Source organism: Myotis daubentonii, chromosome 10, assembly GCF_963259705.1.
Source record: "Myotis daubentonii chromosome 10, mMyoDau2.1, whole genome shotgun sequence".
Lineage (NCBI taxonomy): Eukaryota > Metazoa > Chordata > Mammalia > Chiroptera > Vespertilionidae > Myotis > Myotis daubentonii.
Genome location: NC_081849.1, coordinates 84,838,741 through 84,861,767, shown reverse-complemented (window position 1 = coordinate 84,861,767; position 23,027 = coordinate 84,838,741). Strand labels below are relative to the sequence as shown.

The window sequence follows — 23,027 nt, the reverse complement described above, 5'->3', positions numbered from 1 at the left end:
GACCCTCGTGACCAAGCGAGAGATGCACTTCACCAAAAGAGAACCTGGGAGCTCCGTGCAGCGCCGAGAGCCTGACGCTCAGGGTAACGTCTGCCCCCCCCCCCCCCCACCAGAGTGGAACTGAGTCGGCGAGAGCCTCAACACCCATTAGAGCAGCACTGGGCTCGTCCAAAGCACAAAGCGCTCACAAAAACACCTCTTCCCATTTCTGTGTACAATCGCATTTTCCAATCTAACTCAGGTCGGCCGGAAGGAATAATGAGATGCCAACATATTTAGTTTGCATCTAAGCTTATCCATTAAAATAGATTTATCTGCACCATTTCCCTTAAATTGCAATCGCGTCCTGGTTTTACAGCAATTTTCTGTATTTTGTGAAATTATGTTTCCGGTAGCTTATCATGCATGTGCGCTGAGGCGCTGCACTGGGTCAGAGGGTATGCGCGGCCGGCCCGGCTGTTTCTCCCGACGTGAGTCACCCTCACCTGTCCCCCACCCTCCGGGAAAGTGGGTTCATCAGGTCTGTGGTCACAGACGGAATGTCCTACATGTGTCGCCTGCTCAGATTCCTTTGTAAATGGGTTTCTGGCCACCCCGCTTCCTAAAATGAAGATGAAATCTGTGTGAACCTCACAGCTACTGTTTAAAGCAATTTGACAGCTTTGCTCAATCTGGAGTCGGATGAGTGACTGTTGGCGAAGGATTCTGATGAGAGGTTTGCTTCATTTTTTAGAGATTTATTTAGCATTTAGTCGTCGTCTTTCCAGCCCCGTGTCCACGTGGAAGGCATGCTTTCTGAGGAATTTACTGCAGGGCTTTCAATGCCTACCCCTAGCCTATCACCTGCTAACAACCCTATTGGCACCAAAACAAAGTACACAAACAGTCACTGCTTAATTACCCATGTTCCATACTTGAAAAATACTATTTCATCGAGTCTTTAAAAATTACAAAGAGTGCATCGTTGCTGGAACCAGTCACAACACCGACACTGCACGTGAGTCCGGGGAGGGGTCCCAGCTCCCCTCGCTCCGGGCAGCAGCGGGGAGTGTCCCGGAGCCTCTTGCGGACGTGCAAGCAGCCTCGTCCCTGAGCAGGAGCCGGCTCTCCTCGGGATGCAAGGCACGGCATCCACGAGGTTTCAAACCATGTCCTGAACCCCATCAACAGGCTAACAATCCTCCGTGGTCGCAAATTCAGGTTGTGTGTTTTCTCACATCTTAAATGTTTCAATGACCTGATCGTGTGGCACTGACATCGAGAAGAGAAACATCTTTTGGCAGATACGACCCCACTCCTTCCAGAAAGGCTGGGCGCACCACACTCTCCCACCAGGTGTGGCCATGGCCCACCCTCCAAATCCTACTGTGAACTCCCAACATGATCACACTTTTCTGGTGCTTTAATAATTTCTAGTGTTTAATTTCACATTTTGGCTCCATGTTGAAAGGTGGATGACTGGTAGGAAAGATCAACGACTAGGCAGTCAACATATTTTCGTTTACAGTAAACAAAAGGTACACAGCCCAACGTCCTGCCCTAACTACACGCCCAAGACGGACTCCGTGAGGCCACCCCACGACAGAGTCCGAGGGGCCGCGTCAGGGAAGATGCTGCCGATGCCACTAACACGGGAAACGGTGAAGAATGAGGCTACAGAAGAGAATGCTGCACAAACACCGGGAGGAACTGTTCACAGTGCTTCCCCAAAGGGGCGGCGGCAGCCACTCTCCTTCCTTCCTCTGCTCCCTCCACTGTGTCGCGCTTCCACAATGAACACGCATTATTCATACAGCAGGATGCGCCATCACAGAAAGCTGCAAACACTTACTTTTGAAAGATACCAATTCTCCAGGCTGCCACCTAGTGTCAAATATGTATTGTTGGACAACACCTGCCCCTTAGGAAGCCATTCCCCTTCAGTCCTGTGGCACACCTGCTCTTAGACCACACTCTGCTCTTCCTGAACATGTTTCATTAGCTGGTCCTGCTAAGAGAAGAAAACAGTAAGAGCTCACAAACCGAAGTAAAAACTGGCACTGTCCCTCGAGTGTTCGGTGAGATCTTACATCTTAAACAACAGTGAGTGAGCCATGCTCTGTCTCGAACGTAAACCACAGACTAGCAATAAAAGACACGTGTAAATCACACAGCCTCGTTTACAAGGACTCAGAGCTCAATCTGGGCTCACCATTCATCCCACTGCACAGCTTAAAAAGAAGGACGTTAGAAACCAGACAAGATCCCTCGCGTTGGGTATGACTAGGTGTACACATCAGGAAACAACTGGAAGAAAATCAAGCTACTAGCCACACAGGCTGTCAATTGCAATTGCTCCATCTGCGGTTCCGGATTCAGGACACACACGCCCAGGACCACGGATGAAGCCCCAGGTTCCTGAGCTCCAGGCCGGGAAAGGCTGTGCCACGCTCTTTAAGTCTAAGGGTCCTGCCTACTTCCCACAACCGAAGGTTCTGTTCCAGTTTTCATAAAGCTCTAGGTCCGTGGGAGACACGCTGGGCCGCACAGTTCTGAACGCGTTGTCGAAGTCCACGTAAGCTATGGGTGGGACCTGGTCCGCCGTTATGGTGGCGATGTCGGCGGCCTGTAAGCTGCGAATGGGGCCGAGGGACGCCTCTCGGCACAGCTGCGTCATGTCGGCGCCCGAGAAGCCTGCCGACCGCTGCACCACCAGCTCGATCTCCTCCTCGCGGAGGCTGCACTGCTCCCTGGACATCAGGCGCGTCACTATCTGTTTCCGGGCTGAGGCCTCCGGGAGGGGGATGTAGAGCCTTTTCACCAACCTCCGCCGGGCCGCCTCGTCGATTTCCTGAGGCCGATTGGTCGCTCCCACGACTAGAATGCGATCTTCAGAAGACGTGGTGGCTCCGTCCAGCTGAACCAGGAACTCGGTCTTGATCCTCCTAGAAGACTCGTGCTCCCCATCTGCCCGCTGGGATAACAGGGAGTCGATTTCATCAATGAATATCACAGCGGGCTGCTGGCACCGTGCAACCGCGAACAACGCGCGGACCATCTTCTCCCCCTCGCCCACCCACTTGGAGGTCAAGGAGGAGGCCGAGATACTGAAGAAGGTGGCCCCAGACTGACTGGCGATGCACTTGCCAATCAGGGTTTTCCCAGTCCCAGGGGGCCCGAAGAGCAGAATCCCCTTGGGCGGGCCCCGCAAGCCCGTGAAGATGTCGGGCCGCATCATGGGCCACACGACGATCTCCTTTATGGTGGCCTTGGCGAACTCCACCCCCGCGATGTCGTCCCAGGTCACGGGGGGCCCATGGTCCATAATCTCACTCATAATCAGTTCGATCATCTTGGGCTCCAAGCTCTTCAAACGCTCATCCACGGGGGGCGCTGGCTCTGCGGGCCCGGCACTGTCGGGCTTGTACTGCACCCCCCCATGCGCATCCCCCCCATCTGGCTTAGGCACAGGAGGGACAAACTTCCCAAAAATTCCCCGGGATCGACTGGCGCCCAGGGACTTCTTGACGCCGCCGCCGCCATAGGAAGGCGCTGCCGCCCGGGCAGGCGGGTGGTGCTTTTTCTGCTGCTCCACCCATAGCTGCTCCTTTGCGGTTTTAAAGGTTGGCAGGCCGCCTTCCTCCCGGTGGCCGTTCCCCTCCGTTTTCCTAAGAGCCTCACTCAGGGTCGGGGCAGAAAGGGCTCCGGCGGGGCCAGAGCCGTAGAAAGCGCTCCTGTCCCAGGGGCCTTCACCGCCGGCAGGAGAGCGAGGCTGACGGGGTAAGAACAGACTCAGTCCCGGGCTGGCTTTTGGAGCGCTGCTATTTTCCTTCCTGACATTTCCAAATAACGGGGTGGCTAAGTCACCAAAGGGTGCTGAGAACATGGGACACGTCTTGGGGGTGTTAGTCGCCACAGGGGGCTGGGCACTCAGAGGGCCCGAGGGACCGCTCTCTGGGACGTCCGGGGTCCAGCCTGTGCCGTGAGCTGGCTTAGTCAGTGGGTCGCTCTCCCGAGAACCAGCACAAACGCTAGACTCCGGAGGGTCGGGGACCACGGCCCCTCCATGGATCACGATGGAAGCATCAGCAGGGGCCAGCAGGGAGCCTCGGAGCTGCTCGCCAGCCCGCATCATCTCCTGCACACCGCGCATCTGGAAGACATTAGTCACCGACAGTCCTGACCGCCACTTGTCACTGTCCGCCTGCTGCGCTCTGGCTACCGTTAAAACGTTTTCCGCGTAGTTATTCAAGCCGGTTTCCACGTTGTCAGAATCAACGATGGCCGAGTATTTCTCTGCGTATTTCTTGAACAGTTTGGAAGCGCAGACCTGGGAGATCTCGGAGTTGGCCCACGCATACTGAACGCGCAGCACCTGCGCCCGGTAGGCCTCTGCCTTCTGCGCGGCCGTGCAGGTGCCAGACGTAACTGCGAAGTAGTTCTTCTGCCATTCGCTCAGGTGCACAGCCCGGGAACTCGGGGTCTGCATTTTACAGGTCCTACAACAGAGACAAAGGGAAAGCGTCAGGAGTGACTAAAGGAGGCGCAGGGAGACGTTTAAACCTCCGCTCACCTGAAAGAAGGGACACGGGATCTTTCATTTATACGGTAAATCTCCAGCATTTAAGATATAAAGACCTGACTTGCTAATGCTGCTGAACTATTTTAGTAATAACTTTCCGCACAAATAGGGAAAGCATCCATAAGGAAAGGATTTAAAATTAATCTGCAAAAGGAAGATGCCACAGAAGGAGCTACAGACAAACAGCAAAACAAACCAAGCCTGGGGTGGAAGTCGTCTCCAAGGAAAAATCACAGGAATGATCTCAAGCCTCTTATTACTGTAAAGTGAGAGGAATCACTGAGCGCCAAGTCACTCCTCGAACATAAACATGCCCTGAAGCTGTCACCAGCCCTCCGGCACACGTAGGCGCGGAGGCTGGGATGTGAAGGAGCCCCCTGAGACCAGAGCGTCAGCACTAGGGCCGGAACCGCAGGAGAGCGCTCACTCCAGGCAGCTGCATGTCGGGTCCCATGTGCAAATGCCCAAAGGGCAGAGCGGCTAGATCAGGAATAGGAACTGCTGGCTCACTACGTGCTCATAAGGCCGAATTCGGGAATGAGCACTTCACACACGAACCCCGAGGTGATGAGGCTCTCGCCGTTTCCGATTTCACCTGAAGCATTAAAAAGCGAAACCTTCGTGATACAGCAGCCATGGGATGCAGCACAATCTGCTGTAAAGTGCTTAGATTTTACATTTCTTCCCTCAGGTTATCCTTATCAGCCTCCATGCATTAAGGTAAAATTGTTTTAATACAATTACAGATGAACGTAGCCTGTGGCTGGATGTGGAACTTACCTGCCAACCCGCAAGGAAAATGTGTAAGAAGCTTTGACGTCTCCTAACAGCACTGCATAAAGGAAAAACCAAGAACCTGTGTATTCTGAAATTCACCGTCCGAGTTACTTGTGAATTCAGCTTAAGGACCATGCTTCATAGTTGTGCATCTCCCATAATGCCTTACAAAGAGCCTGCTGCACTGTAGACAGGTGTTCGTGGGTCTTCGCTAAGAACAGTAAACGTTAGCCCTGGCTGGTGTGGCTCAGTGACAGAGCACCAGCCTGCACACCAGAGGGCTGCGAGTTCGACTCCCGGGCCAGGGCACCTGGGCTGCAAGCTTGTTTCCCGCCCCGGGGCCCCAGCCCAGGTCAGGGTGCATGCCGGAGGCAACCAATGGATCTCTCTCTCCCTCCCACCTTTCCACTCTCTCTAAAAGTCAATGGGGGAAAATATCCCTTGGTGAGGATTAAAAATAAAAATAAACTTAAGACTCAAGGAGATTCTAATTTGCTTAAAGCCGTAAGGGTAAAGAGTCAAAACGAGAACGGACATGTCCCGACCATCCCGCATCCCACACGGTTTAACTTATTTTAATCTCTTTTGTGCAGCACTGGGAATGGGAGATTGAAGGAGAGGTGAGCTGGCGCAGGTTTAGCACAAACCCCTCTCACTGGGGACAGCCCTGCCACCTGCAGCCCTGGAACTCCGCACAGCCGTGCCCGCCGCGCCCACACCCCTTTCTGCTCCGCATCCCGAGCTCCCAGCATTTGCCCCAGAATCCCACTTCTTCCCTGGAACTCGGTGGCTCGTCCAGCACCGTGGACGCCGCGGACACAGCTGCGGGCTGGCACTGCTCACTGGCTCGGCCCCTGTCCTTCCCACGGATTCCGGGTCCCAGCATCCTTCCGGCGTCCCCGGACCTAACGCTGACGCTCGCTCACCGCACATGGGCACCGCGTGCCCCTTTCCCACCTGGAAGAGTCCCTAGGCCAGCGGTCGGCAAACTCATCCGTCAACAGAGCCAAATGCCAACAGGACAACGAGTGAAATTTCTTTTGAGAGCCACATTTCTTAAACGTAAACTATATCGGTAGGTACATTGTTATTAACTTAATGAGGGTGCTCCTAAGCTGGCCTTTGCCAAAAACGCCCTCAATCTGATGGAGGTCCTTCGCTGAGGCCGACCCTTCCAGCTCTCCCGTCCACACTCGCCTTGTGTACTTGTCTCGTCTCCTTTCGTCCATCCTCTGAATGTCCACACCATCTCAGCGTACCTTTCTCCATCCTCCACACTACATCTTTCACTCCACAACGTTCCCTAAAATTAGCTTAACAAACTTTAAAGTTTTAAGTCTTAGTTGAACTATAGGTACGTTGAATAAAACTTGATATCATACTTAATAACGACATTACTTACTGATAAAATTAAATTCCTTACAATCTACCTTACAATCTCCATAAAATTAAATCACAATGACTGGCCCAGGCCGAAAACCGACTTCTGCGCATGGGCCACGAAGTTTCAATCGCACTGTACGTGCGCACACGTGGTATTTTGTGGAAGAGCCACACTCAAGGGGCCCAAGAGCCGCATGTGGCTCGCGAGCCGCGGTTTGCCGACCACGGCCCTAAGGTAAGGTGTGCTCTCTCGCTGCAGGGGCCTCCGCAGGTCAGACCTGCCCCTGCCGTCTCTCCGTCTCTCCGTCTCCCCGCCTCCGGGGTGGGCACCCAGGCCGGGAGCTGCGCAGGCGCGGGCTGACCCTGCAGAACCTTCCAGACCGGGAGCGAGCACGCGGGGCAGTGCGCCAGGCCGTGGCCTTGCTGTGAGCACAGCATCCGGTCACAGGTTCCCGCAGCGCCCCCTGTCGGACGGGGCGTCCAACCCCGAAAAGTGCTCCGACCAGCCGACCAGCCGCCCTGCTCGCCGCGGCCCCGCCCCAGGCCCCGCCTCCTCTCCCAGCGGCGGAGACCCGGCGACCTCGGGTCATCGTCGGAGGGGGCCTGCAGCGCAGAGCGGCGCTGGGGATCTACACGAGGCTCCGGCCGGCAGAGGCGCCGGCAGCGGGGCCCGATTCGCCCGCGCGGACGGCAGTCCCCCTACCCCCGCCCCCAAAAGGGGAGTCACCTGCAACACTAGCGTGGAGGGCACGCCCCTGCGAGGGCCGCTCCAGGGTCCGGCCGTCCCGCCGGCCGCCCCGGAGGGTCTGCGGGCCCGAGCTGGCCTGTCCGCGCCTCTCGCTTCCGCTCGGACCGGCCCCTCCACTCCACGCCACCCGGGTCCCCACAGACCTGCGGCTTCCAAAAAGCCCGCGGACCGATGTGCGCCTGCGCGCTGCGGACGTGCTCGGCCCGGGCCGTGCGTGGGTCTGTGCGGGGCGGGCGCGCGCGTCGGGGACGAGACTGAGCGTGGGGGGCGGGGCTGAGCGTGGGGGCGGGGCTTAGCGTGGGGGGCGAGGCTGAGCGTCGGGGGCAGAGCTGAACGTAGGGGGCGTGGCCGAGCGTCGGGGGCGGGGCGCTGGCCCGGGCTCCGGCCCACGTGGTCGCAGGAGGCTGTTCTGTTGCCGTGGAAACGCTAGCTGTGCAGCTGGCGGGCTTTACTGAACTGGAAGGTCTCCCTGCGTTTCCCTGCGAAGGCGCTTCACCCTTGGAGTCTCCGCAATCAAGAAGCGCAGGCGGCGAGGCGGGCTGCATTCAGGGGGCTCCCCTAGGATGCGCTCACCGGGACTCACCTGCCCGCCAGGAGTCCTCGAAGATGGGCCCAGTGGTTCCGGAGGCCAGGCACGTGGCGGGCAGGTACCTGTTATCGGTGTTATAGGCTGAGACTAAGCCGAGTGGCCAGTCAGGTCCATGTGCGATTCCAGGAGCCTGGGGAGCTGGAATACCTGCTGTCAGCCCTGCGGCTCGGAGCCGCCCCGCCCCCTCTGCCAGCACATCCCTCCCAGCCTGGCTCCTTAGGGTCCCGCCCATGCAAGTCTGAGGAGCGCTTCTTTACCACCTTGGACTTTGGCTTCAGCGAGCAGAGCCACTTAGGCGAGTTTAGTGAATCGCGTTTTCAGACCAAATAACAGAATAGCCACGAACAGCCGCCTATTGGGTGGTGCATGCCCCTGTGGCCCCTCACAGGAGGTCTGGTCTGGAGGCGGGCGGTTCGGTCCGATGACCCGCCTAGGGCTGTCAGGAGGGCCGTCTTTCCATCTTCCATTCCGCCTTCTTCTCCCCCGTGGATTCCCCCCAGGACTGGGCCTCTTGCCCCAGGAGGCCCCCCCACACAGGGAACCCGCCTACTTAGAGCAGGAAGGAGGGGACACACTGGGGCAGGATCCTTTCCCCGGAATCCTTCTCTCTTGGAAAAAGGAGGAAGCCACTTCCTGGGAAGCCTAGAGCCTTCCTCTCCCTGCCTGGGCCCAACGGGTCCCAGGGGGAACCCTTCCTGGGAAAGTGACTATCGGGAGGTGGGGGTGGAGAACATGAGTGTTGAGTAGCAACTACACACAGGACCTCCAAATGACCGTAAAAAACCACCCTGCTCATGGTGGTCCTACTTTTTGTGCTCCGTAATCTTGCTGTTCATTTATTTAAAAGTTGGAGTTACCTCCAAGTAAACCTTAAATGTTGTTACAGCTTCGAAAACCGTGCCTGACATGTATGACACACTCAATACACATGGTTGAATGAATGAATGCTGCTTAAAACTATCCAAGGATGCCATGCCTCTGGCCGCTTGGAAAGGGTCCGTCCATATTATAACCATCAGCTGGGCACGGCGCAGAACAGGAAGCTCACCAGACGCAATAGCCATGGCACTTCAGATTGTTTATTGAGCACTGGCCGCAGGACGGAGCAAGGGGAAGGCCCAGGCGTGACCTCCGTCGCCCAGCCCGGCCTGGGAGAGAGCTCGCGAGCCCTCCCCCCACGGCCAACTCCAAGAGCACGAAGCACTACGATTGTTTAATTCACAAAACCGCAGCCAAACAATGAATGAAAGCTACATCCCCGGGGACTGACTTTTCACGCAGCAAATAATATCTCTTCGCCGAGGAGAGACTCGGGAGACGAAGCGCAGGCGTCTGGTAGCGTCGGAGAGAGAAGTGCGAGCTGGCGGGCTCGCTTCCATGGAGCCGGGTGCTGTTTATCTGCCTCTCCCTCCAGTTTTCAGATACACGTCTGTCCAGCTTGGATCTCTACAGGGGAAATAGCATGAACATATGGCTACATGAAAAACACGCAAAAGAATCAAAGAATGTTGTACGCATCCCTCTGAACACAGAGAAGGGTGTGTGTGAGGGAGTGTGGCCTGGGAGGGAGGAGGTCTCACTGCCGACCTGGCTCCCCTGTGGCACATTGTATCGAGGTCAGAAGACCCTGCCCCGCTCCCCACCCCCTGGGAAACAGCACCTCGACCCTCCCTCTCTCTCAGAACCGTGGCCTGGGCTTGACGTGGCAGCCTCAGCGACGCTCAGGTGCAGCCCAGGTGTTAAGATCTCCCTCCCTCTAGGCCAGTGGTTCTCAACCTTCCTAATGCCGAGACCCTTTTAATTCAGTTCCTCATGTTGTGGTGACCCCCAATTTCATTGTTACAAATTGAACATAATTAAAGCATAGTGATTAATAACAAGAACAATATGTAATTATAGATGTGTTTTCCGATGGTCTTAGGCGACCCCTGTGAAAGGGTCATTCGACCCCCAAAGGGGTCGCGACCCACAGGTTGAGAACTGCTGCTCTAGGCCATCGGCCCCGTGACCTACTAATACACCCAGCATCCAATACCACCTATTCTCATACACACTTTGGGTAATTGTAAAGGCAGTGTTCATTAAAATGCATTTCATTTTCAAAATTGTGCTATCAATTGTTCAAGTGTGTATACATTTTTTGGAACACCCTATATATGATACTCTATGTAGTATATATGATATACAGTATTATGATACTATATATAATATAGCATAGCGTAGTATGATACTACATGGTATTGTGTAGTAAACTATAGTAGAGTAGAATATGTCTGTTAATTATGTATACATTTTGGGGGGACACCCTACGTATGATACTCTGTGTAGTATATATGATACACACTGTTATGATACGATATATAATATAGTATAGTATGATACTACATGAGCTGTTAAAGTGTGTGTACATTTTGGGGGGACACCCTATGTCATGCTACTAAGTCGCCTCAAGGAACGGGGAGAAATCTGCAGGGGTTACAGCCAGACGCCGTGGACAGTTTTCACGCCTGGATTTAAAGTTAGTCTGGCCCTAGCTGGTTTGGCTCAGTGGATAGAGCGTCGGCCTGCGGACTGAGGGGTCCCAGGTTCGATTCCGGCTAAGGGCACAGGCCTGGGTTGCGGGCTCCATCCCCAGTGGGGGGTGTGCAGGAGGCAGCCAATCAATGATTCTCTCTCATCACTGATGTTTCTATCTCTCCTTTTCCCTTCCTCTCTGAAATCAATAAAGAAATAGATTTTTTAAAAAAATAAAGTTAGTCTGAGCCTCTAAATAACCACCGTAGCACGTGGTGCCTCCCGGCTCTCCGGACAGGACAGGAGGGGTGCTGCCCCGCTTCCCGGCGCGCTCACCGCTACTCCTGCCCGGCCCCCAGCAGGGCCGTGGCCAGCGCCTGGATGTGGGCCCAGGCCTGCTGCACGTGCGCGGACTCCGCGTTGCGGGAGCAGATGGCGAAGCGCAGCACGAACTTGTCCCTCAGGTGGCAGGGGACCAGGTGGATCTCCTTGGCGCCGTTGATTCTGTCCAGAAGGTCTTCGTTCAGCTTGTTGGGGCCCTGGGGGACCAAGGAGGGGGGGCGCGCCTCAGCGAAGGGAGCCACCGACCACTCGCCTTCATTGACGAGACAGTCAACCTGGTAACAGTTCCGGGGCCTGAGGACGCGCTGTCGAGAGCTGCCCTTCCCAGGCCCAGGGTTTGGTTTTATGAACGTGCCCGGCCAGCTGGCTCGGGCTGAGCTCGACCAGGAGATCGTGGTTGGATTCCCGGCCAGGGCACATGCCGGGCTGTGGGCTCCATCCCCAGTGCAGGAGGCAGCCCATCATTCTCTCTCATCATTGGTGTTTCTCTCTCTCTCTCTCTCTCTCTCTCTTTCTCTCTCTCTGCCTTGCTCTCTCAGAAGTCAATAAAAATATCTTTTTTTAAAAAAAGAGAACAGCCCTAACCGGTTTGGCTCAGTGGATAGAGCGTCGGCCTGCGGACTGAAGGGTCCCAGGTTCGATTCCGGTCAAGGGCACGTACCTTGGTTGCGGGCACATCCCCAGTAGGGGGTGTGCAGGAGGCAGCTGATTGATGTTTCTCTCTCATCGATGTTTCTAACTCTCTATCCCTCTCCCTTCCTCTCTGTAAAAAAATCAATAAAATATATTTAAAAAAATAAAATAAAAAAAGAGAAGAAAGACTGAAACGGACGTGCACGTACCTTCAGCCGGAAGCAGACCAGCCCCAGGGTGACTTCTGCGCAGATTTCAAAGCGAGGGTCCCGCTGCACCGCAGCCTCGAACTCGCGGGCCAGCCGCACGTGCTGGGGGCGGAGGGGGCCTGTCTGAGCTCAGCCCCGAACACCTCGGGGGGCTGCACGGCGGGAAGCCCCTGCTGCTCGTGTAGCCGTTTTCTTCAGTGTTTCTGTCTCTCTCTCACACACACACACACACACACACACACACACACACACCCGCTGTTCCCGCACAGACGGAGCACACGCTTGCGTGACCCCGGGAAAGGGTGGCGTCTCCAGTTAAACCCACCCACCCACCCCGTTCTCCCGTGTCTGTCCCACTAGAGCACTGTCTATGTTTTCAGAGGAAACACTGCACAGAGGTACTGAACATTCTGGAAAGGAGGGGTGGCTGACCGAGTGCCCAGAGCAGGCCGTGCGGGGCGCACTGCAGCCTCACGCAGGCGGCACCGCCCTAGGCCCATTCTGCAGATGAGCAGACCGAGGCTGGGCTCCGACGCGGGGCCTAGGGCCGGAGCTTCGGGCCTGCGGGGGCCGCGGCTGTTCGTGACCCGACGGTGCCCGCCGCCACCGAGCGAGGAGACCACGTCAGCCCCTCGCCCGCGCACACGGCCTCCCTAGCGTGGATAATGGCGCCGCGTGACTTCCAGGTGGGAATGGAGCTCAGTAGCCGACTCAGGCGGTACCTGAGCTGGGAACGTGGTCTCGGTGCGTGTCTTTCTAGTCTAAACCCAGGCACCCGGCCTGGGGCAGGTGCTGGGAGGGGCGCAGGGGGCATCTGAGCAGCATCTCTGCTTGAGGTGTGGGTGGGGCTGAACCCCCATGTAAAGGCGCAGTTCCCAGTCACATGGGACCTGTGGTGCCACCAGAGGGCGCCAAAGGCTGGGGCTGGCAGGGGACTGGAGGCTCTGGCCGCACACCGCCTGGGGACAGGCTGGCCGGGCCCCCTCCTCGTCCGTCCGCAGGATGGGACTGTCAGAGGGAGGCTCGCAGTATCTAACACGAGGCAGCAGGACCCGCCCCAGAGGCCCCGGGCTGACAGCGGAACCGTGGTGGGGACATGAGCCACCACGGCCACGCTCCTTCCCCAGATGCTGCGTCTTCATCGTGTCTGGGAGCGGCGCTCTCACCCTCAGCCCCACACGCTCCCAGCGAGGATGGCGGGCGGGCGGGCGGCTGGGACGCTTGGCGGCTCTAAGCTGGGTCGCCCAGCCAGTGCCCGTCTCAGAGGATGGCCGGGGACATCCTGTCCAGCCCACGGGCTGAGCCTCGGTTGGCACCAGGACTTCAAATGGACGGAGGCCACGGCACGTCCGCTTGAGCCAGAAGCTGCAGGCGGGCCCCTGCCATGGACGCCCAGGACCTCTGTCCCCGCAGATGGGCCGTGGCCGAGGAAGGACCGGGGGATGGGAGGGACCCCGTGCGAGCGGCAGGCCTTTTGCAGCAGATAAGTGGGCGGGGGGGCCGGCTTGGGTAAGTCCCAGCCACACGATGGCCTCAGTTTCCTCAATTGTTAAAAAAAAAAAAAAGCAGGGGCGGGGCTCAGAGGTTGAGCATCCCCCTGTGAACCAGGAGGTCAGGGCTCCACTCCCGGTCAGGGCTCACGCTTTGGCTGCGGGCGGGCATGCAGGAGGCAGCCGCCCCCTGCTGCTCTCTCATCATTGATGTTTCTCTCTCCCTCCCTCTCCCTCCCTCTCTCCCTCCCCCTTCTTCCCCCTTCCTCTCTGACATCAATAAAATGTATTTAAAATACAGAAAGAAAGTCCCACCTCCCAGAGACAGTGGGAAAGTCACCTTGCGGATGTGGGCCTGCAGGCCCGTGACCCCGTACAGCCGGAACACGAACCACATCTTCAGGGAGCGGAACCTGCGTCCCAGCGGCAGCTGCCAGTGCTGCGGGGGACAGACAGCCTCAGCAGCGGGCCAGGGGCGGCCCCCCCTCCCCTCAGGACAGCGAGGCCCAGAGAGGAGGGAGCAGGTCTCAGCGAGAGGCTGGGGGCCGGAGCAGTGGTGCCGTGGGAGCCACCATGCTCACGGTGCTGTGAGCTCAGGGCCCGCTGTTGAGTGCACACTGGCCGGAGCTGGGCGGGGGCGCCATGGAGAGCTGGGGGGCAGCCGGGAGGGGCAGATGCCGCTTAGAGCTGAAACTCCCTCTGCACCCAGCCTCGTCCCCCTGCTCCCCACCTCCCCCAGACCCCGAGTCCTGAGGGGACAGGGACTCGGTTTGGTCTGTTTCATTCCCAGCCCAGCCTCTCGCCCGGCCAGAGCAGCCATCACTCCGTGACCTTCCGTGGGAGGAGTACTGTGATTCCTGTGCTTAAACCACCAGGAGGAAAACCCGTTCCGCCCGAGGCGCCCACAGGCCTCTGCCCGTCAGTGCTCGCTCCGTGGGCGTCCCATGAGCGACTCTGGGCACTCGGCCTCCACAGTGGACAGCACGCGAGCCTGTCCCCGGGCTGTCCGATCCACTTGGCATAAGGCGCCCGGACGGACAGAGGGAGATGCAGCTCTCCCACCCGGCAGCATGGGAGCCAGGCGGGTGGGCGGGCCCCAGCCCAGGTCCCAGCTCTGCCTTCCGATTAGGGCAGAGCTTCTCCACCTCCCAGCCCGACTCCGCTGCCAGGGGACTGCGGTGATGCCCGCTCCGCCGAGAAAAGGTCCCCTGGACGAGGGCCGCTCCGTCTAAGGACACGCCCGTCCCTGGAGGCCCGGAGTGCAGAGTCCCCGTCCCGCGGGGAAGTTCCCACGGAGCTGACTCCTTCCCACGGTCAGCGCTCAGCCTGGCCTGGCCTCCTTTGCCGTCAGGATGCGGGAGGGCGTGTCCTCTAGTGGGACCCCCATCGTGCGAGGCCACGGGACCAGCAGGGCTTGGGGCTGCCACAGGCCCGGCCCCGCCTCCCGTCTGCACCACAGGGCCCTGCGCTGCACAGGACGGGACGCAGAGACCGCTTACCCTGTAGTCAGTGATGAGCCCTGGGAGAGAGAGAGGAAGAGAAACCGTCAGACACACGGGGGTCACAGGCCTAGCTTCTCCGTTCACGGTCAGTCCGCCCCCTCCCGCCCCAGGTGCCCAGGGCCCCACGCACGGCCCTGCCGCAGCCCTGGGAGCGGACGCGGACCGCGAGGCGCTCACCCGAGTCCTGGTGGCCGTGCCGCAGGTACACAGGGTCCAGCTTGAAGGCTCCGGTCAGGTCCGCGCGCTTCCTCACCCTGGTTCAGGGAGAGCGACAGCTCAGAGGGCCTCTCAAGGGACTCCCTCGGCCCCTGTGCCCTCCACCTGGCCCAGCGCCCCACCTGCTCCGGGACCCCTTCCCCGCCCTCCGCACAGGCCCTGCCTTTGTGCTCCCACTGCCCTGGCTCTGAGCACCCGGGGCAGGAGGTATAAGGAAGAATAAATATTTGGCTCGTGTGGCTCAGTGGTTGAACCAGGAGGTCATGGTTCAATTCCTGGTTGGGGCACAGGCCCGGGTTGTGAGCTCCATCCCCAGTGGGGGGCATGCAGGGGGTAGCCGATCCATGATTCTCTCTCCTTTCCTCTCTGAAGTCAATAAAACATATGTATATAATTTGAAAAAGAATAAATATTTGGTCTTTGTCCCTGTTCCCCGGCACATGGTGCCTAAATCCCCTGGAGTCTGTGCCGTGAGGAGGGTGTCTCCTCGCTCAGGAGGGGCGGTCACAGGAACTCCGGGTCCTGGGGAGAGGATGGAGCTGTGCGCCCCGTTCCCCACGCTCCGGGCGGGGAGAGGGCTGGAGGTTGAGCCCATCCCCAACGGCCAATGAGTTAGTCAACTACACCTCCGTGGGGAGACTCCAGGCCCTACACGGCGATGCTGGGGAGCTGCTCATGGGCCCGCGGGTCGTGGCTTTTATCCCCCGTGTCCCTCCAGGCCCAGCGCCGGCCCCAGGGTGCCTGGCGTGTGCGGGGTGAGCAGAGGGCTGGCGGGGAGCAGGTGACACCGCCTGGGGCATTCTGTCCCAGACCTCAGCCCTCCTGCACCTGTGTGTCCCCCGGAACACGCATCGGGGTGATGGTCACGGTGAAAGCCCAGGCCACACCTCCCACAGGGACGGGGATCTGTGATAACGCCCCCTCACCACCCCCCCACCCCCCCACCCCCTGGGTTCTTTGGCAGCATGGGCACCACCTTGAAGCAATTTTGTGGCAAATAGATGATCTGAGAGCAAACTAGAAACCTCGCTGGTTTGGCTCAGTGGACAGAGCGTCGGACAGAACCGAAGGGGCCGGGTTTGATCCCGGTCAAGGGCACGTAGCAGGATGGCAGGCTCCTCCCCGGCCCGGGCCCTGGTCAGGGCGCGTGCGGAGGCAACCAATCGATGTTTCTCTCTGTCTTTCCCTCTCTCTTCCACTCTCCCTAAAAATAAATGGGAAAATATCCTCGGGTGAGGGTTAAAAATAAATAATAAATAAATAATGGAAACATTGTGCAGCGTTAAAGCTGTGGTTTTAAAACAGATACGAATGGTAATACATCCACCAGGCTGCTTAAGAGTAAAACCTGAGCAAAGCCGCCCGTCCTTCCCCTCACCGCCGCCAGGGGGCGCCATGCGACCGCCTGGCTTGATCACGCCCAGAGTTCAGAATTCTCTGCACAAATCCCTCCGTCCTCTATGGTGTTGATGTGCATGTTTCTAAACAACATACAAACTCAAGATGTGTAAGCCTAAATGGCATCGTTTTGGGGGGCCCCATTCACTCCCGTTCCCTGCCACAGCGGGCCCACCCACCCAGTGAGCACATCCCGCGCGTCCGCCCTCCTGCTGTTACTGTTAGACACGGTTCCGCTGCGGGGACAGGACAGCGTGGGGCCCCCTAGCTCCCAGGGGCGGGGAGAGCGTCAGCCCACACCTGGGTGGAGGCGGCACCAAGGGCATCTCAAGGTCATGCCGCCCGCCAGCTCCTGCCAACACTCAGCGTGGACGGACGGGGACAGGACCCTGTGCTCTGCTACAAGCAAGGCCTCTTACGTCCTCTCTTTGATTATATATATATTTTTTTATTTCAGAGAGGAAAGGAGAGGGAGAGAGAGATGGAAACATCATGATGAGAGAGAATCATGGACGGGCTGCCTCCTGCACGCCCCACACTGGGGATCGAGCCGGCAACCCGGGCCTGTGCCCTGACCGGGAATCGAACCCTGACCTCCTGGGTCACAGGTCGATGCTCAGCCACTGAGCCACACCAGCCGGGCCTTATGTTGTCTTTAAAAGTCTGCAGCTTGGCATAGGCCCCCTGACGAGGGCTTGGGTTACCTCTCGGGGCCAGTAAAAGCTGAAAAGACTCAGGCTACTGACGGGCCCCAAGAGGAGAGCCCAAAGAACCCACAAGGTCACAGGGAAAACCGTGCAACTGGCCAAGCACAAGCTCTAGCATCAAGCCTCGCCCGCACCACAGGGCTGGGGTCTCCCGCAGTCGCTAAATCTACAAAAGGACTCCGAGCAGCCGCAGCGGGCAAGCGCGGTGACACGTTCCCTGATAACAGTTCATTGCAGCCCTGGCCGGTGTGGCTCCGTGGATAGAGCGTCGGCCTGCGGACTGAAGAGTCCCGGGTTCGATTCCGGCCAAGGGCACGTACTTTGGTTGCAGGCTCCTCCCGGCCCAGGCCCTGGTTGGGGTGCGTGCAGGGGGGCAACCTATCGATGTGTTTCCCTCACATCAATATTTCTCTCTGTCTTTCCCTCTCACTTCCACTCTCCCTTAAATCAATGGAAAAATATCCTCAGGTGAGGATTAAAAAAAATAGTTAATTTTCTTTGGAAGAACAATCCAGCCCCTTTGAGAGGCAGATCCACATGCCTGGGTGTGCGTGGGGTGGGGCTTTCTCTGGAGGACACCTGGCGTTAGAGACATTGCGTAGAAAGGATCCAAAACGCCGAGCGGACACTGAACAGCTGAGCAGAGTAAGGAAACCGCTGGGAGACGTGTCTGCTGTGGCTGTAAAGACGGCGGGTTGTTGCCCTGACCGGTGTGGCTCAGTGGATAGAGCGCCGGGCTGCGGACTGAAGGGTCCCAGGTTCGATTCCGGTCAAGGGCATGTACCTTGGTTGCGGGCACATCCCCAGTTGGGGGTGTGCAGGAGGCAGCTGATCGATGTTTCTCACTCATCGATGTTTCTAACTCTCTATTCCTCTCCCTTCGTCTCTGTAGAAAATCAATAAAATATATTTTTTAAAAAAAGACGGCAGGTGTTGGAAACGTCTGTCACCTCGTCCGTTTCCGTGTTTAGAAAGTGTCGCCAACGTTGGTAAAATTTCATGACGCTGCGGAGAGGCACTTGCTGCTTAAGGAATGGAAAAAAGCCCCGAGAGCGATAAAAAATAGAACCCCCTTTTTAGCTTGTCTGGGTAGCAGCAGAGCCTCTCAGCACATCTATAAAAACTTCCCCGCGTAAATGTGTTTGCTTGTTTTCGGCTCAGGCGTGTGGGGGCCCCCGCCCTCCCTCAGGGGCCCCCGAGCCTCCTCAGGTCTCCATTCTATGGCTGGGGACACCGCCCGCCCGTCACCGCTGCGGCCTCTCGGGTGGCCGGTGTGTGTTCGGATCGTGGGGACGTTCAGGACGGCACAGGAGGGCCCCCGAGCGCGCCTCGGGCTCCATCCTCTGCCCACTCGCCACCACCACGCCTCGAGGCACGGCTGTCCACGCCCTCAGCAGACATGCTGCCGACCCACCGGACCACGCACTCAGCGGCCCACCGCGCCGGCCACCGGGCGGGCGGGAGATGCTGCCTGCGTCCCGCTACTGTCCAAGGCCGCGAGGCTGCCCACACTGGCCCCAGACCAGGGCGGGCCAGGGCTCAGAGAGAGAGAGTGGAATCTGTGTCGGGTTCAACAAAAGCAGGACTAGATCCGGGGCCTGATTCTGCCTCATTCTTTTTCCTTTTTTCCCCCCTCAATCTATTGATTTTTAGAGAGAGTGGAAGGGAGAGGGAGAGACAGAGAGAAACAACGGTGTGAGAGAGACACATCGACTGGTGGCCTCCTGCACACACCCTGACCAGGGCTGGGGAACCTGCCACCCAGGTCCGTGCCCTTGATGGGAATCGAACCCGGGGCCCTTCAGTCCACGGCGGGCGGGGCTGCCTCGTCCTCCAGGATACATTGTAACAGTGCCCACGTGTTCGCTTGTAAGTGTGCGCGCTTGTGCCTCTGTCCCGGATCCACGGGGTGGGGTGTCCCTGAGATATAGGTTTTCCCCTTCGAATTCACGCTTTTGCAAGAGGGTGGATGTGGCCTGCAAGAGGGTGGGTTTGGAGCAGAAGGACCTGCACGTACTTCTCTCTCTGCCTCTCCTTCCTCAGAACCAGTCACCAGCTTCCCCTCCGCGGCGGCTCACCCTGTCGGTGGCCCCGGCCCGGATGGCGCGCCCGTCGGAGCAGCATCCGCACCCCGATGGCCCGTCCCTAAGGCAGGGACAGCAAAGCCACCCCGTGATGCTGGGGCCGGGCTGCAGGGATGACGACAGAGGCAGCAGAGAGCCACCGGGCAGCGGGGTCACGTCAGACGTGAGATTCCTGTGGCAGCGCCGGGTTGGGTCGCGCTGCGAGTGAGAGGTGCGGGCGCCGGGGAGGATGGACACGGGCCCCTGGCCCATCCGCAGGCAGGCGGCCCCTCTGCCCCGACGGCCAGAAACTCGGGCCTGTTTCCTTCCCACAGAACCGGGCTGGCGTTGAGCCTGGCACAGCGTAGACTGCGTGGCCCGCGGCGGAGGCCCCCGAGCCCGGGATGGGGTCACTCGGTTCCTGCTCCCTGTGCTCCACCTCAGTCCCCTTCCAGGGAAACGGGTCCCTCATCCTCTCGTGCCCTGGGTCTGGGCGGGGCTGCTCGCCCACTGAGGGCCCTGAGGAGCGGGGCTATGGAGCACTGAGCCCAGGTCCCGGGGGGCCCAGGTCAGCAGGGTGACCTTGACCTCGACCTTGACCTCGTCCCCGCCGATGTGCAGAGAAGGACTTCGCAGGAGGAGACGCGGGGAAGGGCGGTTTGGGTGCAGCGAGAGCAGAGACTCCCACGTTTGCCGAGATTCAAACAAACAGGGTGCGAAGGCATCACTTAACGGGGCAGGGTTTGGAATGAGCTGCCGTGGGAGCCCCTCACTGTGATGCATTTGGAGATGGAGCTTTTAAAGAGGCGATTACGTTAAAAAATAAAAGGCCATTTGGCCCTGACCAGTGTTTCTCAGCGAATAGAGCGTCAGCCCGTGGACGACCGTCTCAGGTTTGGTTCCGGCCAAGGGCACGTCCTTGGTTGCAGGCTCGATCCCGGCCCTGGTCGGGGCGTGTGCGGGAGGCCACCAATCGGTGTGTCTCTCTCACATCCATGTCTCTCTCTCTCTCTGCGCCCCCTCCCTTCCACTCTCTCTAAAAACCAGTGGGAAATACCCCTGGGTGAGGAGTAACACCAAGCACTAAGATACAGTGAGATCACGGGCCTAGGCCCGGTGAAACCACCTGGAGTCCTGACGAGACTGTCCCTCTCAAACTCCCAGGAGCCCGTGCCTGGTGGCCGTGCCCGCCCACGGCGTTCCTCCAGCACCACGCGTGGGACGGAGCAGCGCCCGGCCGCTGCCTGAGCTCCCAGCCGCGCAGACACAGCCCGGCCGGCGCAGCCGTGACCAGGGCCGGGCCCGGCCTGGGGAGCAGAGCGCCGGCTCCTCGGCGTCTGGACTCAGATCCGGCCACGCCGGGAGCAGCACCGAGGCTGCTGGACCGGAAGCCGGTCCTGCGTCTGCTCCTGTGAAGGCGGCAAATCCCACCACAGCTTTGCCGGGGCAGCTTCTTCCCTCTGGGCCTCTGATACACGGCCCCCTCGGCCACCGTGGCCGCCAGGGGCGCGAGCAGGGGCTGCAGGGTGAGAAGGGAGGTGGCCGAGGAGGAGCTGCTGCCCCGCCGGGCCCCACACCTGGCTCCACGCCCGCAGCGGCTCTGGCTCCCGGGGGCGGGCGGGGCGGGGCAGCGCGGTGGCGACTCACCACATGGCCGAGCAGTCGAAGTTCACCAGCAGCCACTTGTGGGGGTTGAAGTTGAAGGAGTCTGCAAACTGCGGAGAAGCCAAGGAAACAAAAGAGGGGACATGTGTGTGACTCGCGTCGCCACCAGGCGGGGCCGGCGCAGAGGACCCAGCGGCGGGCTCCCCCTGAACCCGGGACTTGGCCGGGGGTCGTGGGGTTGCGGGAGCTCGGCCTCTGGGCTGTGACTTACATGGGCGGCCGCTTTTCACTCAGTTCAAGGGGCGGTGACCACGCACCCCCACCCATGACACAGAAAGCTCACGCGGATCATGGGGGCTGGGCTCGGGCAGGCGAGGCGGGGCCGGGGCAGGGGGTGCAGGCCCAGCTGCAAACAGCCGGTGCGGGCCCCTCCCGGCTGTGGGCCCCGCCACAGTGTCCAGCAGAAAATGAGAGATTTTAGCCACCAGGGCCCGAGGGTACCCTGCGGGCTCCAGCACCATCCTGCTCAGCCCTGTGTTCCTCAAAACGGGCGCCTGCCCTCCCCCCGAAATGGCAGGACGGGGTGCACCTGGAGGCCGGGCCCGCCACGGGGCTAATCAGTCACCACGTGGCCAGGCACGGCCCGCCCGGCCGGCCTCCTAATGGAGGACTTGGAACTCTTCCCGGGGCCCCTCCGTTTGGTTCCAGGATGAGCCCCGAGGAGGCAGGAGGGGGGGGGAGGGGGGGCAGGTGAGAGCACAGGGGACCGTGGTCAGCTGACCGCCCGCTCGGGGCACAGCTTCATTTCCTCCCGGGCGTCCATAAAAAATCATGCGAGAAAGAGACAGGAAATGACAAGGGGTCTCGTTTGCTGATCAAAGGCAGCGCGAGGTGGGAGGAGGCCGCCTGCCAGCGTGTTATTAGCTCCGCTCGGGCCTGTTTACGGCCCCCCGCTCCCCCGCTCTCCATCCGCTGACGGCCGGCTCTTATCTCCCCCAGGCCCCAGACAGGATATTGCAGCCCTTATCTGAGCGCCGCGCTGAGCGTGGTCGCCAGGCAGGACCGAGTCCTGGGATGGGGGAGGCCGACCCCAGGGCCGGGCGCGAGATCCTGTCTGCGCTGATAGAACCCAGCTGGCGGGCCGCCGCCACGGGGGTGTGACAGGGAGGCACCCCGTGAAAGGCGAAACCCTGAGTTCACGGGGCAGAGAAGGGAGTCGCAGGAAAAGGTCTGAAACCCTAAACCTGGTGGTGAGAAAGGACCAGGCCCGGGGGAGGCACCCAGACCCCCCAACGCCCGCCCTGCCTCCCTGGCGCTGGGGGAAGCCGGGCCTGGGGAGGGGTGGGTGCCACCCACCATGTAGGGTGTTTATTCTTCACTTCCCAGCACCCAGCAAAGCCGGCGTCAGCACCCTGCCGTCAGAGCCTCGGCACCCCGTCTTGACAGGCACCTCTGTGTCCCCGTGTCCGCCCGGGGACTGACTCAGCCCTCGCACGCACGCAGTGGTCAAGGCATCATCCCTGAGTGAAGGAGGGACTCAGGGGTGGACGTGACGGCCACGTTCGCCCGTGCTACTTCCCGAAGCACCAACAGGATGGCTGCTCTGGAAGCCGGGGACTTGGTATTCTGCGCCCCCGGCCCCGCTGTCCTGGCCTGAGGGCATGATCAGGCCCAACTGGAAATTAGGAAATCGAGGGGCACGTGCCATGAGAGCGAGACCGGCCCCGAGGCCTGGCGACAATTACTCAGCGTCTGAGGCTCGCCCAGCGCTGACGGCCAGGCGTGGTCCGCCCGTTCCATGCGACTAACTCCTCTGACCCCGACAGCACCCCTCGGAGCCCGGCTCGGGAGTGGGGAGAGGGTGCAGGCGGGGAGCCGGTCCGAGCGGCCTCCTGCCCTCACCCCTGCGCTCGTGCACGGAGAGGCCGCCGAAGCCCTGCCTCTGAGCACAGAGCGGATGCCGCGGCTCCTCCGCCCCATCTCCCCCCACACCGCCCCAGTCCCGCTCCTGACACCTGGGTCCTGGCGGGAGGACCTTCCTGCCCGTGAGCTGCCCACAGGCTGGGAGGCCTCCGGCTCGATTCTGGTCGAGGGCACGCACCTTGGTTGCTGGTTGCTGGCTCGATCCCCGGCCCCAGTCGGGGCACTTGCAGGAGGCAGCCAATCGATGTGTCTCTCTCACATATAGGGTGTCCCAAAATTCACGCAAGATTTGAATTTTGCGTGAGCATTAACAACAACAAAAAATAAAAGCCTAATTTTACTTGGATGATTGAATCAGATTCTAATA

At 59.5% G+C, this 23,027-nt stretch overlaps 2 protein-coding genes across 6 annotated transcripts in view; both read right to left on the bottom strand.

The window, feature by feature from the left end:
* Positions 1–274: 274 nt before the first annotated feature.
* On the bottom strand, positions 275–7,669 carry FIGNL1 (fidgetin like 1). 3 transcript variants are annotated; one of them, XM_059655913.1, is made up of 2 exons: positions 7,613–7,669; positions 275–4,478 (listed from the first exon to the last, which is right to left on the bottom strand). In XM_059655913.1, the coding sequence occupies exon 2, from the start codon at positions 4,466–4,468 to the stop codon at positions 2,453–2,455; it is 2,016 nt and encodes a 671-aa protein (XP_059511896.1). In that variant the 5' UTR covers positions 4,469–4,478; positions 7,613–7,669; the 3' UTR covers positions 275–2,452. The 3 variants fall into 3 exon arrangements, with proteins under 3 accessions (XP_059511896.1, XP_059511894.1, XP_059511895.1); XM_059655911.1 differs by having other exon boundaries at positions 7,449–7,661; XM_059655912.1 differs by lacking the exon at positions 7,613–7,669 and adding an exon at positions 4,758–6,501.
* A 1,298-nt stretch (positions 7,670–8,967) lies between these two features.
* The window catches only part of DDC (dopa decarboxylase), a 41,056-nt gene continuing 26,996 nt past the window's right edge, over positions 8,968–23,027 (bottom strand). For all 3 annotated transcript variants that reach the window (XM_059655909.1, XM_059655908.1, XM_059655910.1), the window contains exons 9-15: positions 20,780–20,847; positions 14,926–15,002; positions 14,746–14,765; positions 13,587–13,685; positions 11,757–11,858; positions 10,909–11,111; positions 8,968–9,504 (exon numbers count right to left, since the gene is read on the bottom strand). In XM_059655909.1, the coding sequence (XP_059511892.1) occupies positions 10,911–11,111; positions 11,757–11,858; positions 13,587–13,685; positions 14,746–14,765; positions 14,926–15,002; positions 20,780–20,847 (567 nt within the window). In that variant the 3' untranslated portion in view covers positions 8,968–9,504; positions 10,909–10,910. The remainder of the gene's footprint in view (positions 9,505–10,908; positions 11,112–11,756; positions 11,859–13,586; positions 13,686–14,745; positions 14,766–14,925; positions 15,003–20,779; positions 20,848–23,027) is intronic.